Raw genomic sequence first — 27,043 nt, forward strand, 5'->3', positions numbered from 1 at the left:
ATTGTTTGGTCGGTTGCATTTGCATTGTCTTATTAACGTTTTACCTTCTACGCCAGTGGTCCTTAAACCTGGTGGAATATTAGGAATATCTTGGAACTTAAAATTGCTGGTGCCCAGGCCATGCCCTGGACCAACTGAATCAGAATCTCTGGTGATAGAACTGAGGCTTGGTATTAAAAATGTGTGTACGTGTGTGTGTGTGTGTGTGTGTGTGTGTGTGTGTGTGTGTGTGTGTGTCCCTCACCCCCTGCTTCTGATGTATGATAGGGTTGAGAACCTGATTCTGAGCCTGACTTTTTCTATGACTTCAAGCAAATCTGTACTTAATTTAGAGGCGCTGTGTGGTTTTACATCTGTAATGTATGAAAAGTACACATTACAAAAAAATGTATATTTAATGCCCAGGAGCTTGTTGGATATATCTTTTTTTTTTTTTTTCTTTTGGGCTGTGCCTCGTGGCTTGTGGGATCTCAGTTCCTTGACCAGGGACTGAACCTGGGCCCTCGGCAGTAAGAGCACAGAGTCCCAACCACTGGACCGCTAGGGAACTCCCTGGATATTTCTGTAAATGGGGGAGGTACTGTTAACCATAGCTGTTGCAGGAGGTTGAAAGAATGGGACACTTGAGGTGTACAGGGGCCTTTTCTTGGGCCTCAGGGGCAGAGGGTTGAGTTAATTACACTGGTCAGTTCCTGGCACACCATTTCCAAATCCATATTTTTAGGTGTTTTCTTTGTAATGTATTTGTTTTTATGCCATTTAAAACATACTGTTGTACAATGTGCATGCATTGTAAGTTTGTGTACATGGAGAGTGTGTGGTTCTTTAGCCCAAGCACTGTATTTTTAAGTTGTGTCCAAGGTCATTAGACTGCTGCGGGTCTCTGTCTTCCACCTCCTCCCAATCCCAGGCCTGTGTGAGAGCTCTGTGGGCATAGCCCCTCGGGACGACTGGAGGACCTTCCATGTAACTCAGCTGTACCAGATTGCTCTCCAGGTAGGCTGCGGGGTCCACCCTCCCACCAGCTGTGTCTGAAGATTTGTGCCTCCAGCCCTACATTTCTACTGACACTTGGCATTATTTAGTTACTGAACTCATCATTGAGGGCTTATTCCCCCGCATGCGTTGTTCTAGGCATTTGGGATATGTCAGAGAGCAAAACCAGATGAAAAAGGAAAAAAAAATTACTGCTTTGGAGCTTATATTTTAGCTTTCTAACAGTTGTGAATTTGGTGAGTGTAAAGTAATATAATACTTCATTATTTTAATTTATGTTTTTCTAAATATGAATTTGAGTATCTCTTCATAGCATTAGCTGTTTGGGGTTCCTTCTGTTGGATATCTGATATTTTTCTGATAGAATTTAGGAGTTTCTTTTGTCCCTTGTTGGTTTTAGGTATTTTTAGATACTCCTTACTGTTTGTGATATGAGATATTCTCTTTCACAGATTTAGATGTACAGTTGATGCTGGCAACATGGGTTTGAACTGTACCGGTCCACATATAAGCAGATTTTTTTTTTTCAGTAGTAAATACTGCAGCACTGCATGATCCTTGGTTGTTGGAATTGCTGGACTCGGAAGAACTGCACATGTGGAGGGCTGACTATAAGTTACATGCGGATTTTTGACTGCACACGTTGTTCAAGGGTCAACTGTATATTTCTAATTATGTCATTTAGAAAATAGTTCATTTAGTAAGGGCTTTCTAGGCTAGGACACATTTACACCTCTATGTTAATATTAGTTCTCTCTTAACTTACTGTGTAAGGAGTTTCATGACATTTTTTCTTGACTGAAACTTGTCAGTGGCCTAAAGTCATGGTTCTCATGTTTCTGCTGTATTGCAGTGCTCCTGAATTACGCTCCCTCAGTGGTAGTGGCCCTGTGTAGCACTGGTTCTCAGTTGGTGGTGGAGTAGGTCAATGTATAGAGTTGAAAATGATCATTGAATCATACTCTGATTCCACATCCTCCCTTCCCGTGGACACACAGCAGTTGGGAATCACTGGATGAAAACAGTTAATGTTAATATCAAAGACTAAGTTTCTTAGTTGTGAGATGTAGTAAGAAATTGGAATATTTTGGAAGACATGCTTCAAAGAACAATTGGAATATCGATTTTTTAAATTAAAAGGGTCACTGGGCTATTCATTACTTAATAAATCACACTGTTTCTGTTATGTTGATGAGTCATGTAATTTTTTTTTCCCCAACCATCAAATGGTCAGCTAATGATGTGTGTTGTAACTTAACCTTTCCATTTCTGGGAAATTTTAAAAAGCAATTTTAAAAAGCAATTTATACATGTACATTTAAAAAAATTTTTTTCCAGATGATGGTGTGGGCAAGTAGATGTTACATTTTAAAAAGCAATTTATACACTTAAATTTTTAAAAAATTTTTCAGATGATGGTGTTGATATGCAGATTGGAACAAAGAAAGAAGATCTAAATGACAAAGAGAAAAAAGAAGAGGAAGAAACTCCTGCACCTGCATATAGGGCCAAATCAATCCTAGAGAGCTGGGTGTGGGGCAAGCAACCAGGTATTATGATCTTCTGAACTTTTGGTACTTTGGAACGATTGATCCAGCACTCATTTTCTAGATAGAGTAGGTGGACTTTTTTTTGATCATAGAATTTTTAAAAATTAAACTTAAAATTTTTTTATATTGTAATAGACTGTGCATAACATACATTTTACCATTTCAGTCAGTTTTAAGTATACAGTTCAGTGACATTAAATACATTCACACTGTTGTGCAGTTATGACCACTACCCATTTCCAGAGACTCTTCATCTTCCCAAACTGGAACTCTGTACTTATTAAATGATAACTCCCCTTTCTTCCCTAGCCCCCTGGGAGCCGCTAACTTTCTGTTTTTAGGATTTTGACTAGTCTAGTTACCTCATATAAGTGGAATCATAATATTTGGCTTTTTGTATCTGGCTTGTTACTTTATTTAGCATAATGTCTTCAAGATTCATTCATGTTGTAGCATGTGTCAGAATTTCCTTCCTCTTTAAGGCCGAATAATATTCCATTGTATGTATATACCACATTTTGTTCATCCATCTGTGGCTGGGCATTTGAGTTGCTTCCACCTTTTGGCTATTGGGAATAGTGCTGCTAAGAACATAGGTGTACACGAGTTAGAGTCTCTGCTTCAATTCATTGCGTATATACCTAGGGGTAAAATTGCTGGATCATGTGGTAATTCTGTGTTTAACTTTTTTTCCTCCAGTTTTATTGAGCTATAATTGACATAAAGTAGTGCATAGTGTACAGCATAATGGTTTGACTTACAAATATCATGAAATGATTACCACAAAAAGTTCAGTGAACATCTGTCATCTCATATAGATACAAAATTAAAGAAATAGAAAAAATATTTTTTCCTCGTGATGAGAAATCTTAGGGTTTCCTCTTCTAACTTCCATATTAACATATAGCAGCATTAATTATCTTTATCGTGTTGTTCATTACATCACTAGTACTTACTTATCTTATAACTGGAGGTTTCTGCCTTATGACCCCCTTCAGCCAATTCCCCCTCCCCCCACCCCCTGCCTCTGGTAACCACAAATCTGATCTCTTTTCCTATGAGTTTGTTTCTTTGTTTTTGAAGTAGAATTGACCTACAACATTGTGTTACTCCCTGTTATACGACATAGTGATTTGATATTTCTATGCGTTTGAAAATGATCATCACAATAAGTCTAATTATGATCTGTTAGTATACAAAAATGTTACCTAATTACTGACTGTATTCCCCACACTGTATATTTCATACTCATAACTCATTTTTTTATTGAAGTATAGTTGATTTACAATGTTGTATTAATTTCTGCTGTATGGCAAAGTGATTCAGTTATACATATACATACATTCTTTTAAAAATTCTTTTCCATTATGGTTTATCACAGGATACTGAATATAGTTTCCTGTGCTATACAGTAGGACCTTGTTGTTTATCCATTCTATATATAATAGTTTGCATCTGCTAGTCACAAACTCCCAATCCATCCCTTCCCCACTCCTCCCCCTTGGCAACCACCAGTCTGTTCTCTGTGTCTGTGAGTCTGTTTCTGTTTTGTAGATAGGTTCATTTGTGTCATATTTAAGCCCTGACTCATTTCCTTTGCAACTGGTTGTTTGTACCTCTTAATCTCCCTCACCTCCCACTTTTCTCCCTACTGGCAACTACCTGTTTGTTCTCTGTATCTTTGACTCTGTTTAGTTATGTTTATTTATTTGTTTCACTTTTTAGATTCCATATGTAAGTGAAATCATACAGTATTTGTCTTTCTCTATCTGACTTATTTCACTTAACGTAATACCCTCTAGGTCCATCCATGTTGTCACAAATAGCAAGATTTCATTCCCTTTTATAGTTGAGTGATATTTTGTGTGTGTGTGTATATCTGTATCTATATTTATCACATCTTCTTTGTCCATTCATTTATTGGGGGCACATAGGTTAATTTCATATTTTGGCAATTGTAAACAGTGCTGCAATGAACATAGGGGTACTTATATCTTTTCTAATAGGTGTTTTTGTTTTCTTTGTATAAATACCCAGAAGTGGGATTGCTGGATCATGTGGTAGTTCTATATTTAATTTTTTGAGACATCTCCATATTGTTGTCCATTGTAGCTGCACCAATTTACATTCCCACAAACAGTGCACAAGGCTTCTCTTTTCTCCACATCCTTGTCAACACTTGTTATTTGTTGCCTTTTTGATAATAGCCATTCTGACAGGTGTGAGGTGGTATCTATTTCACTGTGGTTTTGATTTGCATTTCCCTGATGATTAGTGATGTTGAATGTCTTTTCATGTGCCTGTTGGCCATTTAAATGTCTTCTTTGGAAAAATATCTGTTCAGATCCTCTGCCCATTTTTTTAATTGGGTAGTTTGTTTGTTTTAATGTTGAGTTAAATGAGTTCTTCGTATATTTTGGATATTAACCCCTTATCAGATATATTGTTTGTAAATGTCTTCTTCTATTCAGTAGGCAGCCTTATCTTTTTTTGTTTTTTTAACATCTTTATTGGAGTATAATTGCTTTACAATGGTGTGTTAGTTTCTGCTTTATAACAAAGTGAACCAGTTATACGTATACATATGTTCCCATATCTCTTCCCTCTTGTATCTCCCTCCCTCCCACCCTCCCTATCCCACCCCTCTAGGTGGTCACAAACCACCTAGCTGATCTCCCTGTGCTATGCGGCTGCTTCCCACTAGCTATCTATTTTACGTTTGGTAGTGTATAAACCTTATCCTTTTGTTGAGAGTTTTCTTCACTATGCAGAAGCTTTTTAGTTTGATGTAGTCCCATTAGTTTACTTTTGCCTTTGTTTCCCTTGCCTGAGGAGACATATCCAGAAAGATATTGCTAGGGCCATTGTTAAAGAGTGTACTGCCTGTGTTTTCTTCTAGAAGTTTTATGGTTTCAGGTCTTACATTTAAGTCTTAAATCCATTTTGAATTTTTTTTGTGCATGGTGTGAGAGAGTAGTCCAGTTTTGCATGTAGAGGTCCAGTTTTCCCAACATCATGTGTTGAAGAGGCTGTCTTTTTTCTATTGTATATTTTTACCTCTTTTTGATTAATTGCCCATATAAGTATGGGTTCATTCTGGGCTTTCTATTCTTTTCCATTGATCTATGTGTTTGTTTCTGTGCCAGTACCATACTGTTTTGATTACTGTAGCTTTGTAGTATAGTTTAAAATCAGGTAGCATGATACCTCCAACGTTGTTCTTCTTTCTCAAGAATGTTTTAGCTATTAGGGGTTTTTGTGTTTCCGTACAAATTTTAGAATTATTTGTTTTAGTTTTGTGAAAAATGCCATTGGGATTTTGATAGGGATTGCATTGAATCTGTAGATGGGTAGTATGGTCATTTAAGCAATATTAATTCTCTCAGTATACGAGCACAGTATATCTTTCCATCTGTTTGTGTAGTCTTCGATTTCCTTCATGAGTGTCTTACAGTTTTTTGACTACGGTTCTTTTACCTCCTTAGATTTATTCCTGGGTACTTTATTCTTTTTGATGCAACTGTAAATGGGACTGTTTTCTTAATTTCTCGTTCTGGTAGTTCATCATTCATGAGTAGAAAGGCAGCAGATTTGTGTTTATTAATTTTGTATCCTAAAACTTTACCAAATTCATTGACAAGTTCTGGTAGTTTTTTGGAGTGTCTTTAGGATTTTCCATGTATGCTTTCATGTCACTGCAAACAGTGACAGTTTTACCTATTCCTTTACCGTTTGGATTACTTTTTCTTGTTTGATTGCTGTGGCTAGGACTTCACATACTGTGTTGAAAAAAAGTTGTGAGAGTAGGCAACCTTGTCTTATTCCTGATCTTAGAGGAAATGTTTTAGCTTTTCACCACTGAGTATGATATTAGCTCTGGGCTTGTCATATATGGCCTTGATTACATTGAGGTATGGTCCCTCTGTACCCACTTTTGTGAGAGTTTTTATGATAAATGGATATTGAATTCTGTCAAATGATTTTTATCCTTCAGTTTGTTAATGTGGTATAGCACATTGATTGATTTGTGGATGTTGAACCATCCTCGTATCTCTGGAATAAATTCCAATTGATCATGATGTATGATCCTTTTAATGTATTGTTGAATTTGGTTTGCTAATATTTTGTTGAAGGTTTTTTGCATCTGTGAACATCAGGGAAGTTGTCCTGTAATTTTCTTGCCTGGTGGTTGTCTTGTCTGGTTTTGGTATCAGGGTAATGCTGGCCTTGTAAAATGAGTTTGGAAGTATTCCCTCATTTTCTATTTTTTTTGTAAGAGTTTGAGAAGTATCGTTATTAATTCTTCTTTGAAGCTTTTGCATAATTCACCAGTGAAGCCCTCTGGTTCTGGAGTTTTGTTTGTTTGGAGGTTTTTAATAACTGATTCAGTCTCCTTACAAGTAATTGGTCTGGTCATACTTTCTATTTCTTTATGATTCAGTTTTGGCAGTTTGTATGTTTCTAGGAATTTATTTCTTCTAAGTTGTCTTCATCTTTCTGTGGTACCAGCTGTAACATTTCCATTTTCGTTTATGATTTTATTTATTTGGGCCCTCTTTATTTCTTGGTGATTCTAGCTAACAGTTTGTTAGTTTTGTTTATCTTTTCAAAAAACAACTGTTGGTTTTATTTATCTTTTCTATTGTCTTTGTAGTCTCTTTCATTTGTTCCCACTCTGATCTTTGTTATTTCCTTCCTTCTAAAAACTTTGGGCTTCATTTGTGGTTTTTTTTGTTTCTTTTTTTTTTTTAGTTTCTTGAGGTGTTTATTTAGGCTATCTGGTTTCTTGTTTATTTGAGATTTTTCTTGTTTTTTTGAGGTAGGCATTTATTGTTCTGAACTTCCCTCTTAGAACTGCTTTTGCTACATCCTGTAAGTTTGGGTATGTTGTATTTCCACTTTCATTTGTCTCAAGGTATTTTTTTGTTTTTCTTTTGATTTCTTCCTTGACCTATTGGTTGTTCAGTAGAATGTTGTTTAATCTCCACATATTTGTGAATTTTCCAGTTTTCGTCTTGTAATTGATTTCCAGTTTCATAACTTTGTGGTTCAGAAAGATGCTTGATGTGATTTCAGTCTAATTAAGTTTATTGTGACCTAATACGTGATAGTTTGGAGAATGTTTCATGTGCACTTGAGAAGAATGTGTATTCTGTTACTTTTGGATGGAATGTTCTGTATATATCTGTTAAGGTCATCAGATCTAACATGTCGTATGAGGCAGATGTTATTTTAATGATTTTTCTGTCTGGATGATTTATCTGTTGATGTAAGGGGTGTATTAAAGTCCTTTACTATACTATAATACAATACTATTATTGTATTGCTATCAATTTCTCCCTTTAGGTCTGTTAAGATTTGCTTTATATTTAGTTACTCCTATGTTGGGTGTATAGGTATTTACAAATGTTATATTCTCTTGTTGGACTCACCCCTTTATCATTATGTAATGCCCTTCTTTGTCTCTTATTACACTTTTGTTTTAAAATCTATTTATCTGATGTAAGTATAGGTACCCCAACTTTCTTTTGGTTTTCATTTGCATGGAACTATCTTTTTCCATCCCTTCACTTTCAGTCTGTGTGTTGTGTCCTTATGTCTGAAGTGAGTCTCTTGTAGGCAGTATATAGATGAGTTCTTTTCTTTTTAATCCTTTCAACCACTCTGTGTCTTTTTATTGGTGAATTTACTCCATTTACATTTACAGTTATTGATAACGTTTGTTTTTATTGCCGTTATGATAATTGTTTTATTCCTGGCTGTTTTGTAATTCTCCTTTGTGATTTGATGATTCTCTTTAATGGTATGCCTAGATTCCTTTCTCATTATCTTTTGTGTATCTACTATAGTTTTTTGCTTTGTGGCTACCATGAAGCTTACATATAACAGCTTGTATTTATAACATTCTATTTATAAATAAACATACGTTTGAACACATTCTAAGCTTTGCATTTTTATCCTCCTCTCCCATGTTTTGTGTATTTGATGTCATAATTTGCAACTTTTTATCTTATATATCCCTTAATTGTTTGTTATAGTTATTTTTACTTCTTTTGTCATTTAACCTTTATACTCAGTTTTTAAGTTATTAATCCACTACCTTTATTATATATTTACTTTTACCAGTGAGATTTATACTTTCAAATGTTTTCTTGTTACTAATTAGTTCTCTTTCTTTTCAGCTTAAAGAACTCTTTTTATCATTTCTATTAAGGCTAGATTAGTGGTGATGAACTCCTTTAACTTTTACTTGTCTAGAAAACTCTTTATCTCTCCTTCACTTGCTACTTGATACGTTTGTTGGGTAAAGAAGTTTTTTTCATTCAGGCTTTGAATATATTATGCCACTCTCTTCTGCCTTGCAAAATTTCTGCTGAAAAATCTACTTACGGTCTTATAGGGGTTCCCTTGCATCTAACAAGTTGTTTTTCTCTTGCTGCTTTTAAGATTTTTATCTTATTTTTAACCTTTGACATTTTAATTATGATGTGTTTTGTTGTGGGTGTCTTTAGTTTTCTGTGGTTTGGAACTCTCTGGACTTCCTGGATCTCAATGTCCGTTTCCTTCCCCAGGTTAGGGAAGTTTTTTCCTATATTACATCAAATAAGTTTTCTGTCCCTTTCTCTGCCTCTTCTCCTTCTGGGACCCTGTGAAGTCTGCTTGATATTGTGTCGTATATCCCTTAACCTATTTTCACTGTTTTTTCTTTTTGTTGCTCTGACTGGGTGAACTACAGTGCCCTGTCTTTGAGTTTACTGAGCTTTTCTGCTGCTTCATGTAATGCGCCATTGAATCCTTCTAGCATGTTTTCAGTTCAGTGCAATTTTATTTTTCCAGTGTATTTTCTCTCCTTATTCGATTGGCAACTTCTGGCTTCTAATTTAGTGATTCATCTTTATTTTTTTCCATTCTACTGTTGAGCCCTTTCACCAAACTTTATTTTGGTTATTAGGTTTTTTGGTTCCAAAATTTCCATTTGGTTCTTTTTTTTTCTTTTTTAAATAAATCTCGTTTTTCTTGTCTTAGGTTTTCTATTTTTTCATATGTTTCAAGTGTGTTTGTTTTTGCTTTTTGGAGCATTTTTTTATTGTGGCTTCTTTAAAATCTTTATGAGAGTATTCTAACGTCTCTGTCATCTTGGTGTTTCCATCTATTTATTGTCTTTTTAAAATTTATTTTGAGATCATCCTGGCTCTTGATGTGATGAGTGACTTTCTGTTGAAACATGGACATCTTCACGTTATGTTCTGAGACTCTGATTGGTTTTCTGTGACACCATTCTGGCAGGGCAAGAGTGTGCTATACCTTGTTACTGCCAGGAGGGGATGGGAGTTCTGCTGGCTCCCCCCATGGTCTCCATGATTTGTTTCTTTGTTACTTTATTTACTCACCTACTTGTTTCAAGGTATCCTACAATAAATGACTGATTGACTAGGCATTAGGAGTTGGGCAGGGCAAGCACCGTTAGGACATCAGGAAGGAGAGCAGGCTCAAGGGCATGAAGGCTCTCTTTGAGCTTCACGGTTGTCTCTGGGCTTTGCAGCAACGTGGAAGAGAGACGTATTATTATTTCAAAGTAGAAAACATAGTGATTATTCAGGAAGGTAAAGCTTTTCTTAGGCCTGATTTCTGGAAGAAATTCTGCATGGGGGATGTGTAGACAAACTGTCTTTGACAGGGCTTGTCTCAGTGAAGTCTCCCGTATGTATGCAGGGCCGCAGGCACCTCTCAGTGCTGGGCCAAAGGTGATTCTGCAAGGATGCCTGTGAAGGGTAGGGATGGTACTTCGTGTTTAAATCTTTCTGCTTCTTCATCTTGAGCCTAGTCTGGAATTTAAAGTATTTTTAAAAAACATTTATTAATGTTTTTCTCATATTTTTCTGTTACATTGCTTTTAGTGTTTCTGAAATCTGTATTTAAAAAAAAATTTTTTTTTCCTTTTTTGGCCATGCCACACAGCATGTGGGATCTTAGTTCCCAGACCAGGAATCGAACCCTCACCCCTTGCATTGGAAGCATGGAGTCTTAGTCACTGGACCACCAGGGAAGTTCCAAAAGTATTTTTCAAAAAAAGAAAGAAAAACACAAAAAACACAAAAAGACATATTTTTTCCATCTAGTTTTCTATAATGATTAGCCATTTTAGCTAGTGGAGCTTTCCAGACTTAGCATCCAACCTCTGGTGTCTGGATGTGCATCTCTGTGCCATAGTTCCTGTGTGTGGAGAGGGAAGCTTTGTCCTGGTGGCCTCCCTAGAGAGTGGTGAGGTGTATCCATCTGATGCCTTCTATGATCTCCTTCTCTCCCATAGGAAAAGCATGTTTAGGTCATGGGTAGCTAAAAAATAAATGTCTTCCGTATAGGGGAAGTCAGTAGGTGTGTGACTTTTGTCTCTTGGTATATCAGGCTACCAGGGCGATGACTGTTTTGGCTTCATAGCTAATAAATATCAGAGATAGAAAAACAAGCATAGGACATCTCCTGCTCTTGTTACCACTGGGTGCTTTATTGGTATAGGGGGTTGGTGGAAGGTAACTTAGTTTACAGGTGCTTTATTGGTATAGGGGGTTGGTGGAAGGTAACTTAGTTTACAGTTCAACTTAAGGCAGCTTTATGCTTAATTGTAAGACAAGACTCCTTTTAGTTATTTTCATTCACGTAATTTTCTTCTAGGTACCTAAAAAAAAAAAGTCCTTAAGTGTAGAAAATTTCAAACATACACAGTAGAGAGAACAGTATGATGAAATACTACTTACCCATAGCACATTCTGACTAGTTACTTCATCTTTCTCTGAAATATTCCATAAATGTATTACCTCTCATCAGTCATGTATGCTGGGCAATTTATTGAAACTGTTTTTATTTTGGATTTGGTTTTATAACATGAAAATACTGGATGTAGTTTTTCTCTCTATCTAGGAGATGTGTTGCTGGTAAGGATTGACTTCACAATTTTGTGTTAAAAACTTTTATACCATGTTTACAGAGAGGCAGTATAACATGGTGGCTAAGAGTGGTCTCCCGTGTGCCATACTCAGCTGGGTGACCTTGGGCAAGCACTCTGTGCCTCAGTTTCCTCCTCCATAGAATGCATGCACAGTACTACCTCTTAATGGTGCCTGTGAGGATTACCTAATGTGTGTAAACTGCTTAAAACCGTTTGTGGCACATATTAAGCACTCAGCTATTACCTATTATTGTTACCCATTTTATAATGTTACAACAAACTGTGCCCATGATATTCAGAGGTTGGATGTTTTATCTTGTTTTCTAGAGGTGAATGAACTGAAGGAGTGTCTTTCTGTGTTGGTTAGAGAGCAACAAGCTCTGGCCATCCAGTCAGCCACCACCACCCTTTCAGCCCTGAGGCTCAAGCAGAGACTCGTCGTTTTGGAACGATACTTCATTGCCTTGAATAGAACTGTTTTTCAGGAGAATGTCAAAGTTAAGTGGAAAAGCAGCAGTGTTTCTTTGCCTCCTGTGGACAAAAAAAGGTAATATAATTAAGAAAGAATCCTGATACCAACTAAATATAAAACTCATGCTGTTTTGTTTAAGAAAGTTTAATTAAGGCTTTCAATATAGTCTGTTTTTGTTTTCTGAAATTTTATTCTTTCTTTCCCTTTTTTTTTTTTTTTTTTTTTTTTGCTGTACTTGGGCCTCTCACTGTTGTGGCCTCTCACGTTGCGGAGCACAAGCTCCGGACGCGCAGGCTCAGCGGCCATGGCTCACGGGCCCAGCCGCTCCGCGGCATGTGGGATCTTCCCAGACCGGGGCACGAACCCGTGTCCCCTGCATCGGCAGGCGGACTCTCAACCACTGCGCCACCAGGGAAGCCCTCTTTCCCTTTTTGTATGTTTCATATAATCTGGAGAATGGCTTTCCCAATTTGCTCATAAAGTAACAGGCTATGCTGTAACCTGTACCATTATTTTAAAGACCCTGTTCTGTCAGTAACTGTAGAAGCCAGTCAGAAGTTTAGATTGGCATGTCTAGATTTGAAAATGGGATCTGAACGTTATATTCTTTTTGTTTTGGTACCGGGTAGGGAATTATCGCATTGTAGTAGTGCTTAACTAGTTCAGATGCTTCATTTTTTTTCTTCTTAATGTGATTTACTTATTCTTTTCTTACAAGAGATGCTTTTATGGATTCACATGCAGTTGTAAGAAATAATAGAGAGATTCCTTATACCCTTCAGCCAGTTTCCCTAGTTTTTCACTTGCAAAACTGTAGTACAAAAATCACAACTAGGATATCGACTTTGATACATTGTACCCGTCTTACTCAGATTTCCCATTTTACATGCTTTCAATCCTCTGTGTATGTGTGTATGCATGAGATTTTATCGCAGGTGTAGATTTCTGTCAGTACTGCCACAGGGTACAGGACAAAGACCCTTTTTTATAGCTGCAACCATTAACCTGTTCTCCATGTTTATTATGTAACCTTTTGAGGTTGGCTTTTTCACTCAGCATTATTCCTTTGAGATTCTTCCAAGTAGGTGAATGTGTCATCATTGTTGAGCAGGATTCCACGTATGGATGTACCACATTGTGTTTAACCACTCAACCTTTGAAGGATATCTCAGTTGTTTATCATTTTTGAGTATTTTGAATAAAGCTGCTGTGAATATTTGTGTACAGGTTTTTGTGTGAACTCAAGTTTCATTTCTCTGGAATAAATGCCTAGGGTGCAATTGCTGGGTCTTACGTTTAGGTTTGTAAGACATTTTCGTACTGATTCCGGAATAGCTGTACCATTTCACATTCTCATCCGCCGTGTATGAGTGGTTCCATTTCTCCATATCCTCGTCAGCATTTGGTGGTGTTGTCACTTATTTATTTTAGCCATTCTGTTAGATGTGTAGTGTTATCTCCTAAATTTTAGTAGATATCTTTCCCTAATTTCTCGACTTATTTGGATAGTAGTGGGTTTTACCTTTTTCGTAGAACTGGCTGTGGGTTGGATAGTTGATTGGCGTAGATGGGGGTGGGTCCAAGCTATTTCTATTTCTGTTTTCTTAAATAGCTGTAAAATGGAGAGCCACTTGTTGAAGATTTAGCAGTTTTTACACGGTACAGATGTAGGACTGTTTGGCTCTTTCTCCGTGGATGAGGTCACGATTGGCTGAGGGGAACTCCAGCTTCATGCCTCTCCTGGTACAGCTTTCTTAGAGGGTTGTTTCCTCGTAGAGCTCCCCAAGCACGTATCCTGCACTGTTCAGGATTCATAGACGTGCGCGTACCAGCTGCCTCTGTGGGTCCCCACGTTCCTCACTGCTAATTTGACTTGATATTGTATCTTGGGGAGATCATTCTATATGATTGCCCATTTTAAATAACATTTCTCCCTAATTATGAAAGCAAATTAGAGTAAATTTGGAGAGTGAAGTATATAGTAGAAATACATAACAGTATAAAGTTGAAAATAAAATTTCTTGCTACGTATGATTGAGTTTATATTGTACACACATTTTTATATTCTAGGTTTTTTTTAAAAGGATGATTTTTATGGTTTGTATAACTTCTTAATACGTGCAAAATGAAACCATGTCTTGTTAAATTAACATGTATAAGTAGAAAAATGCTTAAAAAACACGTGAGAATGAAAAGCAGTAAATTCAGGCGGGGTTACCTGCTGAGGTAGGTGGGAGTGTGGGTGAAGGAGAAGAGCACATGACGGGGCCTGCAGACCTAGCAGCCACATAGCCCTAGGCAGGGGGAGGGCCAGAGCGGATGCCCAGGCCTGGGGCTGAGCGTCGGCACTTGCTGCCTTGTTTTCTGTGTGCTCCTTACCCCTCACCTGCCTTTTCTTTACTTTGTAAATTGAATCCCCCGTTTATGTTTATCTGTTTATTTCGTTTATCATCTGTCTTCCCCCAACTAATAATATTAGTTCCCTGAGATTATTTCATGAGTGTTTTAGCAAGTCATTTAAAATTCTTTTTAACTGTCTTTTTTTTTCCCCTCAAAGAGAAAACTTTTCCTTTACAAAGGACATTTGATAAAAGTCTTTAAAGCGTGAAACTAAAAGTCATTTGTGATCCTGCTATCTAAAGAAACCCATTGATCACATTTTGGAACAAATCCTTTCGTATTACTTATTTTATTTTAGAATTTGCACATGCCTCTGACTGACCAATTCCCACACCCCCCCATGTATGTTGTCCGCAGTTCCCGGTCCACAGGCAAAGGGGTGGAAGGCCTTGCGAGAGTTGGATCCCGAGCAGCTCTCTCCTTTGCCTTTGCGTTCTTGCGCAGGGCCTGGCGGTCAGGTACGTGTGCCCCGCGTGTTCTGTTCCCTGCCACATCAGGGGTTGTGGGTTCTTTCCTCACTTCTGCCACCACGTGCCCCTGGGTTGATCCCATGTGCTCTCTAGGCCTCATTTTCCTTGTTTGTAAAATGAGAGGCTTCACAGTCTGTTTGACTTTGCAGGCCTGTGCTTCTAAGAAAAAAGGTGCGTATGCACATACATCCCAGGTGAACCACCGCAGTGCCTCTGTACTGATTTATTTTCTAGGAGAACCAGAAATTAGAATTGCTCACATGAGAGTCATAAAATAAAGAATTGACGTTGGAGCAACTGTTCAGTGTTAGTCTCAGTTCTTGCGGTATCTCATTGAGAGGAAAGTGAGAGATTGAAAACCTGCCAGTGGCATCCTCTCACTCTGGGGGTAGGAGACCTGCCTGGGAGAGTGGGGAGAACTCTGTCTGTGTGCTACCCTGGTACGGGTGGCGTCATCTGCCTTGTGTGTGCCCAGGGGAGGACGCGGACCTCTGCAGCGAGCTGTTGCAGGAATCCCTGGACGCCCTGAGAGCCCTGCCTGAGGCCTCGCTCTTTGATGAGAGCACAGTGTCCTCTGTGTGGCTGGAGGTGGTAGAAAGAGCAACCCGCTTCCTCAGGTCCGTCGTGACCGGGTGAGTTCTTCTCACATTTTACTGTGTGAACGGTTCCAGCATGCTTTGCAGTCTCGTCTCACCTTCTTCTCTTTAGAGCTAAGAAATTTAGTAGGTTGGTTTCTGGAGTGTTTCCAGCGTACCCTCAGGCTCATCATTTGAATAATGATACAAGTAGTTTTATGCTACAGCAACTTGGAATATGTCTTCTAATGTAATCATCGTATAGTATCTGAATTAATACTTTTAATAAAAACTTATCTTTACAGGTTAATTGTATGCTTTAGAATCTCTGATTAAATTTGAGTAAGCAAGTCTCAGAAACCTGATTCTAAATATTAAAAATATATTTCTCCATGGGAAAGGGAAGGTACTTAATTTAACATTAACAACATGCTTGTTTTAAGTATGCTGTCTTTAAGGTCTGTTGTTACTTTGTCCCTGCATCCTCTGCTGTCATTTCAGGGATGTTCATGGAACGCCTGGTACCAAAGGGCCAGGAAGTATCCCCCTGCAGGACCAGCACCTGGCCCTGGCCATCCTGTTAGAGCTGGCTGTGCAGAGAGGCACGCTGAGGTGAGGGGTGCTATAGGCTGGGAGTGCTGTAGGGAGATGCCTCTGTATCTGAGCAGCTGTTGCATTTCATTGAACTATTTGTGACTGTAGGAAATGTGTGGTGGTCTGTGATCAAAGAACCATGTCCCAGACGCTCTATTTTCAGACCTGGGTACACTTAAGTTTTCTTCACTTCCTTTTTTGTGTTCAACTTTCTAGTAGTTTAGGAACTGTTATTTCTTTTCCCTCTCTCTCTTAATTTTCTTCAAATAGTTATTTTTATTCCATTAATTTAAGGTCCTAGAGATTCCCTGTAGAAAGTGCTATTTGAGCTTCTTAACTGGTTTTATGTTTCTCATCCACAGAAGGTAGATGTCTTGTGCTAAAATCTTGGCATTGATTTAGGGATTTTACTGCCAAGAATTGTTTTCAGGGCCTTGTTTTAGTTTCCTTTCAAATCTAAAGTATTTCTTCAGTTTTATTTAGCTGTCTGCTTTTATTTTTTACAGACCATGGCAAAAAATGTTAAAGTTTTTACTAGAGAATAAAGATAATTTCTCTTCCAGCCAAATGTTATCTGCTATCCTGTTGCTGCTTCAATTGTGGGACAGTGGGACACAGGAAACTGACAATGAGCGGTCTGCCCAGGGTACCAGCGCCCCCCTTCTTCCTTTGCTGCAAAGGTTCCAGAGCATCATGTGCAGTAAAGATGCCCCCCATACAGAAGGTGACACTCATGTAGGTATCATCACGAGACTTTGCACTTAAGTAGCTCTCTTCATTTCACTTATCCTAAAGGAGTTAGCCTTTTATAAACAAGACCAGAGCACATTATCTGTGGTGGTAGTTGCTTCTGGGGGGAGAGTGGTTTTGGCCATTAAAACAGTAAATCAGAGACTTCCCTGGTGGTCCAGTGGTTAAGACTCCGTACTTCCACTGCAGGGGGCACGGGTTCAATCCCTGGTTGGGGAATTAAGATCCTGCAAGCTGCGTGGTATGACCAAAAATAAAGAAAAAAAACGAAGCAAACAGTGAGTCAGGTGTGGGATTGGCTATGGCAGGTCATTGTGTAGGTCACAGTTGATACAGCAGAACATCGCATGATCACATTCGGATTCTTTGCAGCAACTGAGGAGTGACCAGAGCCAGCTGTGTTTTGTAGACCCTGGCCCTTTGTGTTCATTTTGGATTGTGTGTATTAGGACCATGTTTCTTAACAAATATCAGCTTGTGCTTTTACAGAGATCCATCTGCTGCCTTGCTGGCCATGCAGTTTTCTTTCTGCTACGCTGGAGCCCCTGAGCCTTCTGTGCGTTTAGCGCTTTTGTGTTCCCGGCAGCCAGTCGTGTTGTGGTTTGGCTGTGATGGGGCTAATCGAGTTAGTAGCGGCATGAAGATGGGTAAAAATCCTGATGATATTTCAGAAAGAGTGCGTTCCTACGGTGCCTGCGGTGATGACATGGGGCCATGGTGCAGGAGCGAGGCTCGGCTGGCGTGGGAGGGAGCGCGCGTCTGGTTCAGAGGAGCTGTTCTGCCACGATACCTCACTCTGTCTGCGTGGAGGGCAGTTACTGTGGGTTGGTGTTGACCCTTCCAGGGCCCAGGCAAATCTTCTCTTCCCGCTCTGTCCTCTTCCATGTGCTGTTTATGGACGGCACCTCCATTAGCCAGCAACAGCTGCGTTGGCAGCGTGGAGCCAAGTCTGAAATGCACACTTTCAGAAAAATATTAGAAAAAGAGCGTTGGAAATAGCGACTCACTTTGTTGGCCCTTCCTGAATGTGGGGCACCACGCAGAGAATGTCACGTAAGTCATCCCTGTGTTTAGTCCCAGGAAGCTGAGGCTGGTGGCAGGGCAGGGCCCACCCAGGTCCACACCCCTGGGGCTGTGGCTTTTTAGAGGTACAAGTTTGATCTTGCAGGTCTTTTCTGGAAAGACTTAGCTATTCCGTTATGAAGTTTCAGCCTAATTATTCTTTCACTTTGCAGTCTTTAGTGATAATAAAGCTATTCTGGCTTCAGAAGAATTAGAATTATTACTTAATGTGCAAATAAAATTAGGTTTTCTGATGAGTGGGCAGCATTTAGATTAAAGTAAGTGGTTTTTGTTTTCAGTTTTCAAAGCCAGGTTGAGGTACAGTGCTTTGTTCCCAGGAAGATTGCTCTGAGTTCTTTCGAGGGTCCTTGGGGTAGTGAACCTGAGGACGGTCGGGCTGTGTCCTTTACCTGTGTGGAGTTGGCACACAGGTGACGGATGTGCGGATGTGTGGGCACCACTGTGTGCGGTGCGTGTATAGATCTCAATGCGTCAGCAACACTTCTTACTTGATAGCCAGAAAGGGGCAGGTTTACAGATAATGTCTAACTGTGAATACCAAAATATAAAGAGTGGTTAAAGGCTAACTGTGTTACTTTAATTTTTCCCACCGTTTCTGAAGATGTTTCTTTACTTTTCTTCTCTAGCTTCTGTCTGGCCCTCTGAGCCCCAATGAGAGCTTCCTGAGGTACCTCACTCTTCCGCGAGACAGCGAGCTTGCCATAGACTTACGACAGACTGCGGTTGTTGTCATGGCCCACCTGGACCGCCTGGCCGCCCCCTGTATGCCACCTCTCTGTAGCTCTCCGACCTCTCATAAGGTCAGTGCGAGAGCATTGTTTATTCTCTGTGTGTATGTTCCTAGGTTCTCATTCTGTACCTGTGTGGAGACTCACTTTCTCTGCTGTTGGGGTGGATTTGGCTTTCAGCTTTTAAACATGTATACGCTTTAAGGCGTCGTTAGCGGTCACAGTGGGCGATGAGCAGGCCGAGGCACACAGCGGTTCAGGACCCACCCCGTTTCCCAGGTTCCAGATTCAGGGGCACGTCCCTGGAGCGCTCTCCTGCCTTCCCACAGCCACATGCCACGCTGTCTTCCTCAGGAGAAAGGTAGCGACGTGTCTGACACTAAGCTGGGTGTGTGGGGGCCTGCTCGTGCAGGCCTACGGAGGACCTCACACAGACGCACCCGACCATCACTATGCTGCCCCATTGTGTCGATGAGAAGGCTGCCGTTTGGAGTGGTACCGAACCTTGCCAAGGTCACGCAGAAGAATCCTGGTTTTGAATCCAGATTTTTCTAATGGTTTTCTTTGTTTGTTTTGGCAGCATAAGTACTTTTATTTATTTATTAAATTAATTTTTATTGGACTCTAGTTGATTTACAATGTTGTGTTAGTTTCTGCTGTACAGCAAACTGCAGATTTTTCTAATTTTTAATGCTTTTTTCCTTTGGCTGAGCCATGTGGCTGTGGGATCTTAGTTCCCTGACCAGGGATTGAAGCTGGTCCCCGGCAATGAGAGCGCAGAGTCCTATCCACTGGACCACCAGGGAATTCCTTCTAACTTTTAGTGTTTAATACGAGGAGTATTTATTTTATTTTGCAGGTATTTATGTTTTCCAGATAAGTAATACATTCCTATGGTTCAACAATGAAAACTAAATGCAGAGACACCCTGTCACTTCCTCTCCCACTGCCTCCTCGCCCTCTTTCCCCACCTTTGCCTCTCATGCTTCTGGTCCCTTATGCATCCTTTCAGTTCTCTCAGCAGTATTGTATTATATCACTTCTGTAGCTTGTTTTTTCACTAAGCCAACTACTGAAGAGCTCTCTGTATAAGTAAGCAGAGCTTCTCTCTTTATTTTTAAAAGAAACTTAGTGTTCCACATGTGGACGTATCATGATTTTTTAAAATGTCTCCTATTGGTGGACACTTGTGTTGCCAGAAGCTTGCTACTCAGGTAATGCTGCGATGGCTACCCTCTACCTTTGTTCCTCTATGTGTGCGCACGCGTCTGCAGTGGTGATGTACCCGATGTGGTGGACACGTGAGCTGATTATCCCCGAATTGCTCTCACGTGGCTTCATTCCTCTCACTCCCACCAACAGCCAGGGACACTTGTCTCCTAGGCTTGTGCTTAGGCCTTCGGGTCCCTGCCTGTAACGGCGAAGTGGTAACCTGATATGGTTTGAGCATTTTAAAATATGTTTCAGGTCTACTTGTACTACTTTTTAATGGGCTCTGTTAAAATGAAATGCTGTGGAAAAGAAACCTGTTCAGTTACTTCATCTTACCTGCTAACTGAGGCCATATGGGGTATTCTGAGTTATTTTGATGTTGTGTATCAGCGTCTTTCTTTACTTCCTTTATTTTTATCTTACTGTATCTCATTGTTACTCCTTGCATGAATTATTCTTTTTTTTGTCTAAGAAAGAATTTTCTTGCTGATATAAAGAAAATGTTTCCTTACGTTGTTGTCTGACAGGGATCATTGCAAGAGGTCATAGGATGGGGGTTAATAGGATGGAAATACTATGCCAATGTGATCGGTCCAATTCAGTGTGAAGGCCTTGCCAACCTGGGGGTCACACAGATCGCCTGTGCAGAGAAGCGCTTCTTGATCTTGTCGAGGAATGGCCGTGTGTACACGCAGGCCTACAACAGTGACACGCTGGTAGGTGCTGGGGCGGGTTGGTGGAGGGGCACCTTTGCTGTGGGTGCTGTGGATCTTGTCTTTCTTTCTGTCGGTCGACTTCTGAAGATTTATAAGCACCTGCTCATTGTATATTATTAGTTGTGTTTAAAAATTTTAATTGTGATCATTATTGTCAAGATTTTGGGGGCAGAATTTCTCAGTTTTTAAGCTCAGGAACTCCTTACAGCGTCATTTATTGCCAGCTGTTATTCCCATTTGTAAACTGTAACGTCATTTCACTTTGGGGGCCAGGAAGGTAGTAACAAATGAGGCAGTCGTGGGGTTGGTGGCAGATTGGGCACGTTCCTGTTAAAGGAAGGAGCTCTTCACCTCTGAGCACGTGGAGGCCGCCCGCCTGGTGCTCTTCTGTTGGTGCTGGGCAGGGTGACTGGACAGGTGGCCTGGCAACCACCAGAGGCGCATGTTCTTTCAGTTCGAGAGGAGTTTGTCAACATAAGGTACAGGGTTGAGGCGAGTCATGCTGTTTTCTTTATCCTTGGACTGCTTACCAATTTTCTTCCTATTTTTACCTTTTTAGGCTCCACAGCTGGTCCAGGGTCTTGCCTCCAGAAACATTGTAAAAATTGCTGCCCATTCGGACGGTCACCACTACCTGGCCTTGGCAGCCACCGGAGAGGTGTATTCCTGGGGCTGTGGGGATGGTGGACGTCTAGGCCACGGGGACACAGTGTATGTACAGCCTATTCCTGTAACTGACACACTCTTGTGCTGCTGTAACCAAAATAGGGTGGAAAAGAAAAGTGTGGTGAGGTGTTTTGCAGCTGCTCAGACATGTAGGGCTAGGACGGAGAGGGCTGCCGAGGGGGATCGGCGCTCTGGTGGCCCTGGGCAGCCGTGCCCCCAGCACAGGGAGTGATGGCAGCTGGCCTTCGTGTTCCTCTCCCCCAGCTTTTGCTACTCCTGTTGTTAGCTGCCCACGCCGCACCCTCACCGTGGGGTTTCCTAAACCAAATCCCACGCTCTTCCTTCATTTACAGTCTCCACACATCTCTGTCAGATGAGGTCCTCATTTCCTTGAGCCATACTGTCGTTTTCCCAGCTAATAAAATCAAGAGTTTCCTAATACCTTATTTTGCGGAAGCTTTCGATTATCGTAAGAGACCAAGAAATAAAACAGAATGGTTGTTCTCAATGCAGGCTTGTGAAAAGAAAGAGTTCTGATGGCTGCCTCAGAATCAGAGGAGCCCTTTTGTATGTTGCCGTTGTGAGTGGAGCCTTAGGCTGAAATTGAAGATGCAGCCCCATTTCAAAGTGGTCAGAGCCGTGAGTAGGGAGTGGGCAGCAGCAGTCGAGAGGAGACTGCCCCGTTCTTACTGGGGTGGAGGTGGACATCCACCAGGAAGGATCCCAAACCGTGAAGAAAGAGTCATGCATACTGGGTGTTAGCATTCAGCAGACTTGATATTCCAGACTGGACAGTGTTGTAGGGGACTCAGACAAATGTGGTAAAATGATAGTGAAAAAAAGGAGTGATAAGTACAGAACTTAGAATTGTTACTCTCAGGTTAGCAGGGGGGCAGGATTAGCATGGAGCACACAGGATTTGAAAGGGTTGAGCTACAGGATGGAGGCATTAGTCTTTTTACTTTTTTTATGTTATGTATAATTAGTATGCATAAAATATGTTGTAATAAAATAATACTCAGTTGAAGTTAAGTGCTAGGTTGACTAACTTGTCCATTACTCGAGGAGTTGAGGGAAGGAAAGGAGACCAGTACGAAGGGCAGGAGTTGCAGAGGAACTTTGGTGTGTGTGGTGGGGGTGTTGAGACTTGAGCTGAATGGAAGAAGGGGGAAGTGGTACCAGAGTAGAGTCATTGTCCCCCTTCCCGTGTGTGCCCCTGCCTCTGTGTTTGTTTATTTTGCAGAAAAGTGGGTCACAAAGTGAGCAAACTATGTCTTTGGAGAGGCTAGAGTGGGTGTTACCAATCACATCAGACATATTTTAGATTATAAGCATCGGGCATTTTGCTAATTTTGAAGGTGAAGAATCAACTAAGGAGACTCTTCTGCCCAGTTCATCCTTGCTGTTTCTGACTTTTCATTTGTAAAATATAGATTGCAGTGCGATTAGTAAACCTTGCTGCATCATTTCTTCTCATTTGTTTAACAAATACGTATAAATTTCAACCATGTGTAAGGAGATTTACAAATTCATCAGCTTCCCTTACACAGTCTGTTGAGCTTCACAAATGCCTGCAGCTGGGAGCCACCATAAATGAGGCACGGAGCAGTTCCATTACCCACTCCTACCCCGCTCCCCCTTTCTTTGGACCCTTTTGCAGCCAACCCCTGCTCCCCACTTCCAGCTCCTGGTGGCCACTGACCTGCCCTCTGCCACTTGGTAGTATTCTGTTTCTGGCTCTGTCAGTGAGCTTCATCTTTCCCTGTTGCTGAGTGCTGTCTGTGGATAGGCCACCATTCAGACCACTGTGACCACAGCTGTCATGGACTTGATCACCTTTGTCTTTAACAGACACTGTTGTGATAGTCTGCTGGATGCCATGCTTGGCATTAGGTGCCCACTTAACAAAGAATCATGGAGGTGGTATGTGTTTGAATTCTGTATTTCTTAATTATTTCATAAGGCACCTGAAAGGTGAAAGTGTCTTTTGACGCTCTGATAGTTTATTCCCAGTAGTGTCACTAATAGGAAGGTCTCAGAAGGCCATTCACGTTTGTTCCTCTTCTCTCCACAGGCCTCTTGAGGAGCCTAAGGTGATCTCTGCCTTCTCAGGAAAGCAGGCCGGGAAGCATGTGGTGCACATTGCGTGTGGGAGCACATACAGCGCGGCCATCACTGCCGAGGGCGAGCTGTACACCTGGGGCCGGGGGAACTATGGGCGACTGGGCCACGGTATGTCTGCTCTGAGTCAGCTGGAGCATGCAGCATGAGGCTGCCTCTTCTGAGGGACTTGCAGTAACAGTGGTCCTATCTTTTTGAAGGCTCCAGTGAAGACGAGGCCATTCCGATGCTGGTAGCTGGGCTCAAAGGGCTGAAGGTCATTGACGTGGCATGTGGGAGTGGTGATGCTCAAACGCTGGCTGTGACGGAGAATGGTATGTGGGGCACTGCTGCCCTGGACAGGCTCTCAGGATGAGGAGGGCTGCTCTCCTAGAGGGAATGAGCTTTGGAGTCTTTCTTTTCTTTTTTTTTTTTTGGGGCTGTGCCACACGCCTTGTGGGATCATAGTTCCCTGACTAGGGGTTGAACCTGGGTCTCCTGCAGTTGAAGCGCAGAGTCCTAACCACTGGACCGCCAGGGAAGTCCCTGGAGTCTTTAAGTGTGCACCTCAGTGTCTTCAGGAGAGGTAGAGAAGTTATGGGACTTGTAACTTCTGTTACCCAGGGCCAGAGAGCTACCATCCTTCCTGGTTGGGCATTTTACTTTTTAACAGAGAAATGAAAATAAATGGAATAATTGACGTTTTAAGTCGTTTCTGATTATTGTGATTATATTTCCTAATGTTCAGCCACCCTTGATTCCCTGTGGTAAATCCTGCTTAGTCTTTGTGTATTCACAGTATGATACTTGTTTTTAATTTCAGTTTTATATTTGTGTTCATTACTGCGATTGTACTCATTTGACACTTTTTGAGGATACATTTATCAAGTTTGATGTTGATTCCTCCCCCTCCCCCCCCACCCAGCACTGCACGGCTTGTGGAATTTTAGTTCCCCCACCAGGGATTGAACCCGGGCCCTCGCAGTGAGAGGGTGGAGTCCTAACCACTGGACTGCCAGGAATTCCCGATGTTGATTTCTTTTTTTATAAATTTATTTTATTTATATTTATTTTTGGCCGCGTTGGGTCTTTGTTGCTGCGCGCAGGCTCTCTCTAGTTGCGCCATGGGGGCTTCTCATTGTGGTGGCTTCTCTTGTTGCGGAGCACAGGCTCTAGGCACGCGGGCTCAGTAGTTATGGCTCGCGGGCTCTAGAGCGCAGGCTCAGTAGTTGTGGTACACGGGCTTAGTTGCTCCGTGGCATGTGGGATCTTCCCGGACCAGGGATCAAACCCCGTGTCCCCTGCATTGTGCCACCAGGGAAGCCCTTGATGTTGATTTTTTAAACTGTATTTGTCTTTCAGTATTGTGGGGGTTTGTCCTTCGAATCGTGGGGTCTGTCAGGATTAGCTGGGAGCCTCTCAGCCTTGCTCTCCCACAGAGAGCAACTTAATTTTATCCCCTTATGTAATATTTAATTAAATTACGCTAACAACTGTTACTGGGAATAAATACAATCGTACGTTTGGCTTGTGGTCAACACAACAAGAGTGGTGTGCAGTGGGCCATGGGCCCAGTTGCTGTGTTTTATGGAAGCAGTGGAGCTTTCGCTCTGTGTTTAGTAATTAGTGGAAGCAGTATCATTGAGCCCAAACTAGCAAGGGTTAGGATTTTATTATTCATTCAGTTAAAACAAGAAGAAAACTCAGCTTTCCATTTCTTAATTGCTTCTCTATCAACCTGAATAGAAACTAGATTTCATTTGGTCAGTAACCACCTGTGTAGTGTCAGCTATATACATTAGTGGTCTAGATTTTTGTGTGTTATTGGCTATATTGATTATTTGCAGACATTTAGAAGTTTTCTTTAGATGTACAGTTATTTTTACTCAAATAACTTGTATTTTTTAGGTCAGGTGTGGTCTTGGGGAGATGGTGACTATGGGAAATTGGGCAGAGGTGGTAGTGACGGCTGCAAAACACCAAAGCTGATTGAGAAGCTTCAAGACTTGGATGTTGTCAAAGTCCGATGTGGAAGTCAGTTTTCTGTTGCCTTGACAAAAGACGGCCAGGTTTATTCATGGGGGAAAGGTGACAACCAGAGACTTGGGCATGGAACAGAGGAACATGTTCGTTATCCCAAACTCTTGGAAGGATTGCAAGGTGAGTGCAAAATGTAAACTTTTAAAACCATCTGAGGCAGTTGTCTTTAGTAATCTTTTAAAGTTTGCAGGTATTTTTCTTTATCTGACATCTGTGAATGACTCATCATTAGAAGCTTTTATCCACATTTTGATAGGTATAGATAATAAGTGGAAAGTGGTTTGTCTGTATTAAAAAGTGACCTAGAATTATTTTCATCAAATTTAATTTGAAACTTTTAAATTTTACCGGTGTTGGAGAGTTCTTTTTTTTTGTTTGTTTTTTTTTTTATTGGAGAGTTCTTTTTTGTGGCAAGTACCCATTCATTACTCATTCAGCTGGCCTCAGTGAGATTAACTTCCGTTTGGTGAGGTCGTCTGCTTGCTATGGATATGCGTGGTGTTATGGGAGCACAGAGGGAGATCGGGTTGGGTCAGCCTGGAGTGGTCTTGTTTGAACTTATCCTTTATGGATGAATCTTCTTGTTTGGTTTCAAGGGTGTCCAGCATGCATTCTCAGCAGCTGGGAGGAATGGGAGCCAAGGCGTGTAGGTGTGCTTTACAGGTGCCTTGTAAAGTATGGGAGAGGTTGGTGATAAGTGTACCAGGTGGGGCCTGTAGTGCTTTATCTCTACACTACAGGGGGTGGGCAGGCTATTTTTTAATGGACCAGATTCTATGTGTAATTTTAGGTTTGAGGGCCTTGTGCTGTCTCTCCTAACTACTCAGTCCTGCTGTTGTAGCCCCAAAGCAGCCATAGACAATATGAAAACAAATGCGCCTGTGTTCTGATACACCTTTATTCACAGAAATGGGCCTTGGGCTGCATTTGACACAAGGGATGAAGTTTGTTGGATTGCTGCGCTGGATTCTCCTTTATGTTTTTGCTTTTTTGTCAGGGGAGTTTGGAAGTGAGCCTTTTAATTGGGACTTGCGGGTTCCTTTCCCCAGCATTTTTATTTTAAAGCATGTTAACACTTTGGTGATTAGAAGTTTTATGTGCTCCTCTGGTGTTTATTATTTTCTAAGCATCTGAGATAAGTTACAGAGTAATACAATTGGTTGTTTATTATGGAGATGTATTTGAATTTTATTTGCCTTCTTGTTTATATTCCTTTCATTTAGTGGAGGAAATCAACTTCCTCAGCAACATTAATTAGATACAGAGTTAGTGTACTGTGAGAGTATTTAAGTGACTGTTGATACATACAGTCATTTGGTAGTTCTTAAAATAGGCTCTTTGGATAGAATTGTTTCTCTTACTGTAGTAGAGTTCTTTCAGCTGAATTATTTTTTATGTTGACATGTCTGAAAACACCCCTTGTGTTGGTCATGTTAGATTTACTAATAAGCAAAAATACAGTACTTTGCTAACACTATTTAAATAGAAAAAATATATTTTACACTTACATCATTTAACTTTGGAGAGAAATAGATTTTGTTTTAGAAAACTTTCTCACTGAAGAGTGTATTTTGACTTTCACCAAGATAGACCCAGCCTGGGCCATAAAACACGCCTTAACAAATTTAAAAGAAGAGAAGTCAAACAGTGTCTCCTCTCAGACCACAAAGGAAATGACTAGAAATCAATAACAGAAAATTAGCTGGAAAATCCCAAAATACATAGAGATAAAACAGTATACTTC

General features: G+C 40.8%; 1 protein-coding gene across 12 annotated transcripts in view; it reads left to right on the top strand.

The window, feature by feature from the left end:
* Positions 1-27,043, top strand: part of HERC2 (HECT and RLD domain containing E3 ubiquitin protein ligase 2) — a 232,145-nt gene that overhangs the window by 28,845 nt on the left and 176,257 nt on the right. For 9 of the 12 annotated variants that reach the window (XM_027082455.1, XM_027082463.1, XM_027082459.1 and 6 more), the window contains 12 exons: positions 2,409-2,546; positions 11,821-12,040; positions 14,723-14,823; positions 15,311-15,467; positions 15,912-16,022; positions 16,568-16,739; positions 18,464-18,637; positions 20,305-20,493; positions 21,053-21,204; positions 23,234-23,391; positions 23,481-23,594; positions 25,168-25,419. In XM_027082455.1, the coding sequence (XP_026938256.1) occupies positions 2,409-2,546; positions 11,821-12,040; positions 14,723-14,823; positions 15,311-15,467; positions 15,912-16,022; positions 16,568-16,739; positions 18,464-18,637; positions 20,305-20,493; positions 21,053-21,204; positions 23,234-23,391; positions 23,481-23,594; positions 25,168-25,419 (1,938 nt within the window). Of the gene's footprint in view, positions 1-2,408; positions 2,547-11,820; positions 12,041-14,663; positions 14,824-15,310; positions 15,468-15,911; positions 16,023-16,567; positions 16,740-18,463; positions 18,638-20,304; positions 20,494-21,052; positions 21,205-23,233; positions 23,392-23,480; positions 23,595-25,167; positions 25,420-27,043 lie in introns of those variants that run through there. The other 3 variants (XM_027082465.1, XM_027082466.1, XM_027082467.1) reach the window with 3 other exon arrangements.

Source organism: Aethalodelphis obliquidens, unplaced genomic scaffold (genome assembly GCF_003676395.1).
Source record: "Aethalodelphis obliquidens isolate GAN/ISIS:26980383/991018 unplaced genomic scaffold, ASM367639v1 scaffold47, whole genome shotgun sequence".
In the NCBI taxonomy this organism is placed as follows: Eukaryota; Metazoa; Chordata; class Mammalia; order Artiodactyla; family Delphinidae; genus Aethalodelphis; species Aethalodelphis obliquidens.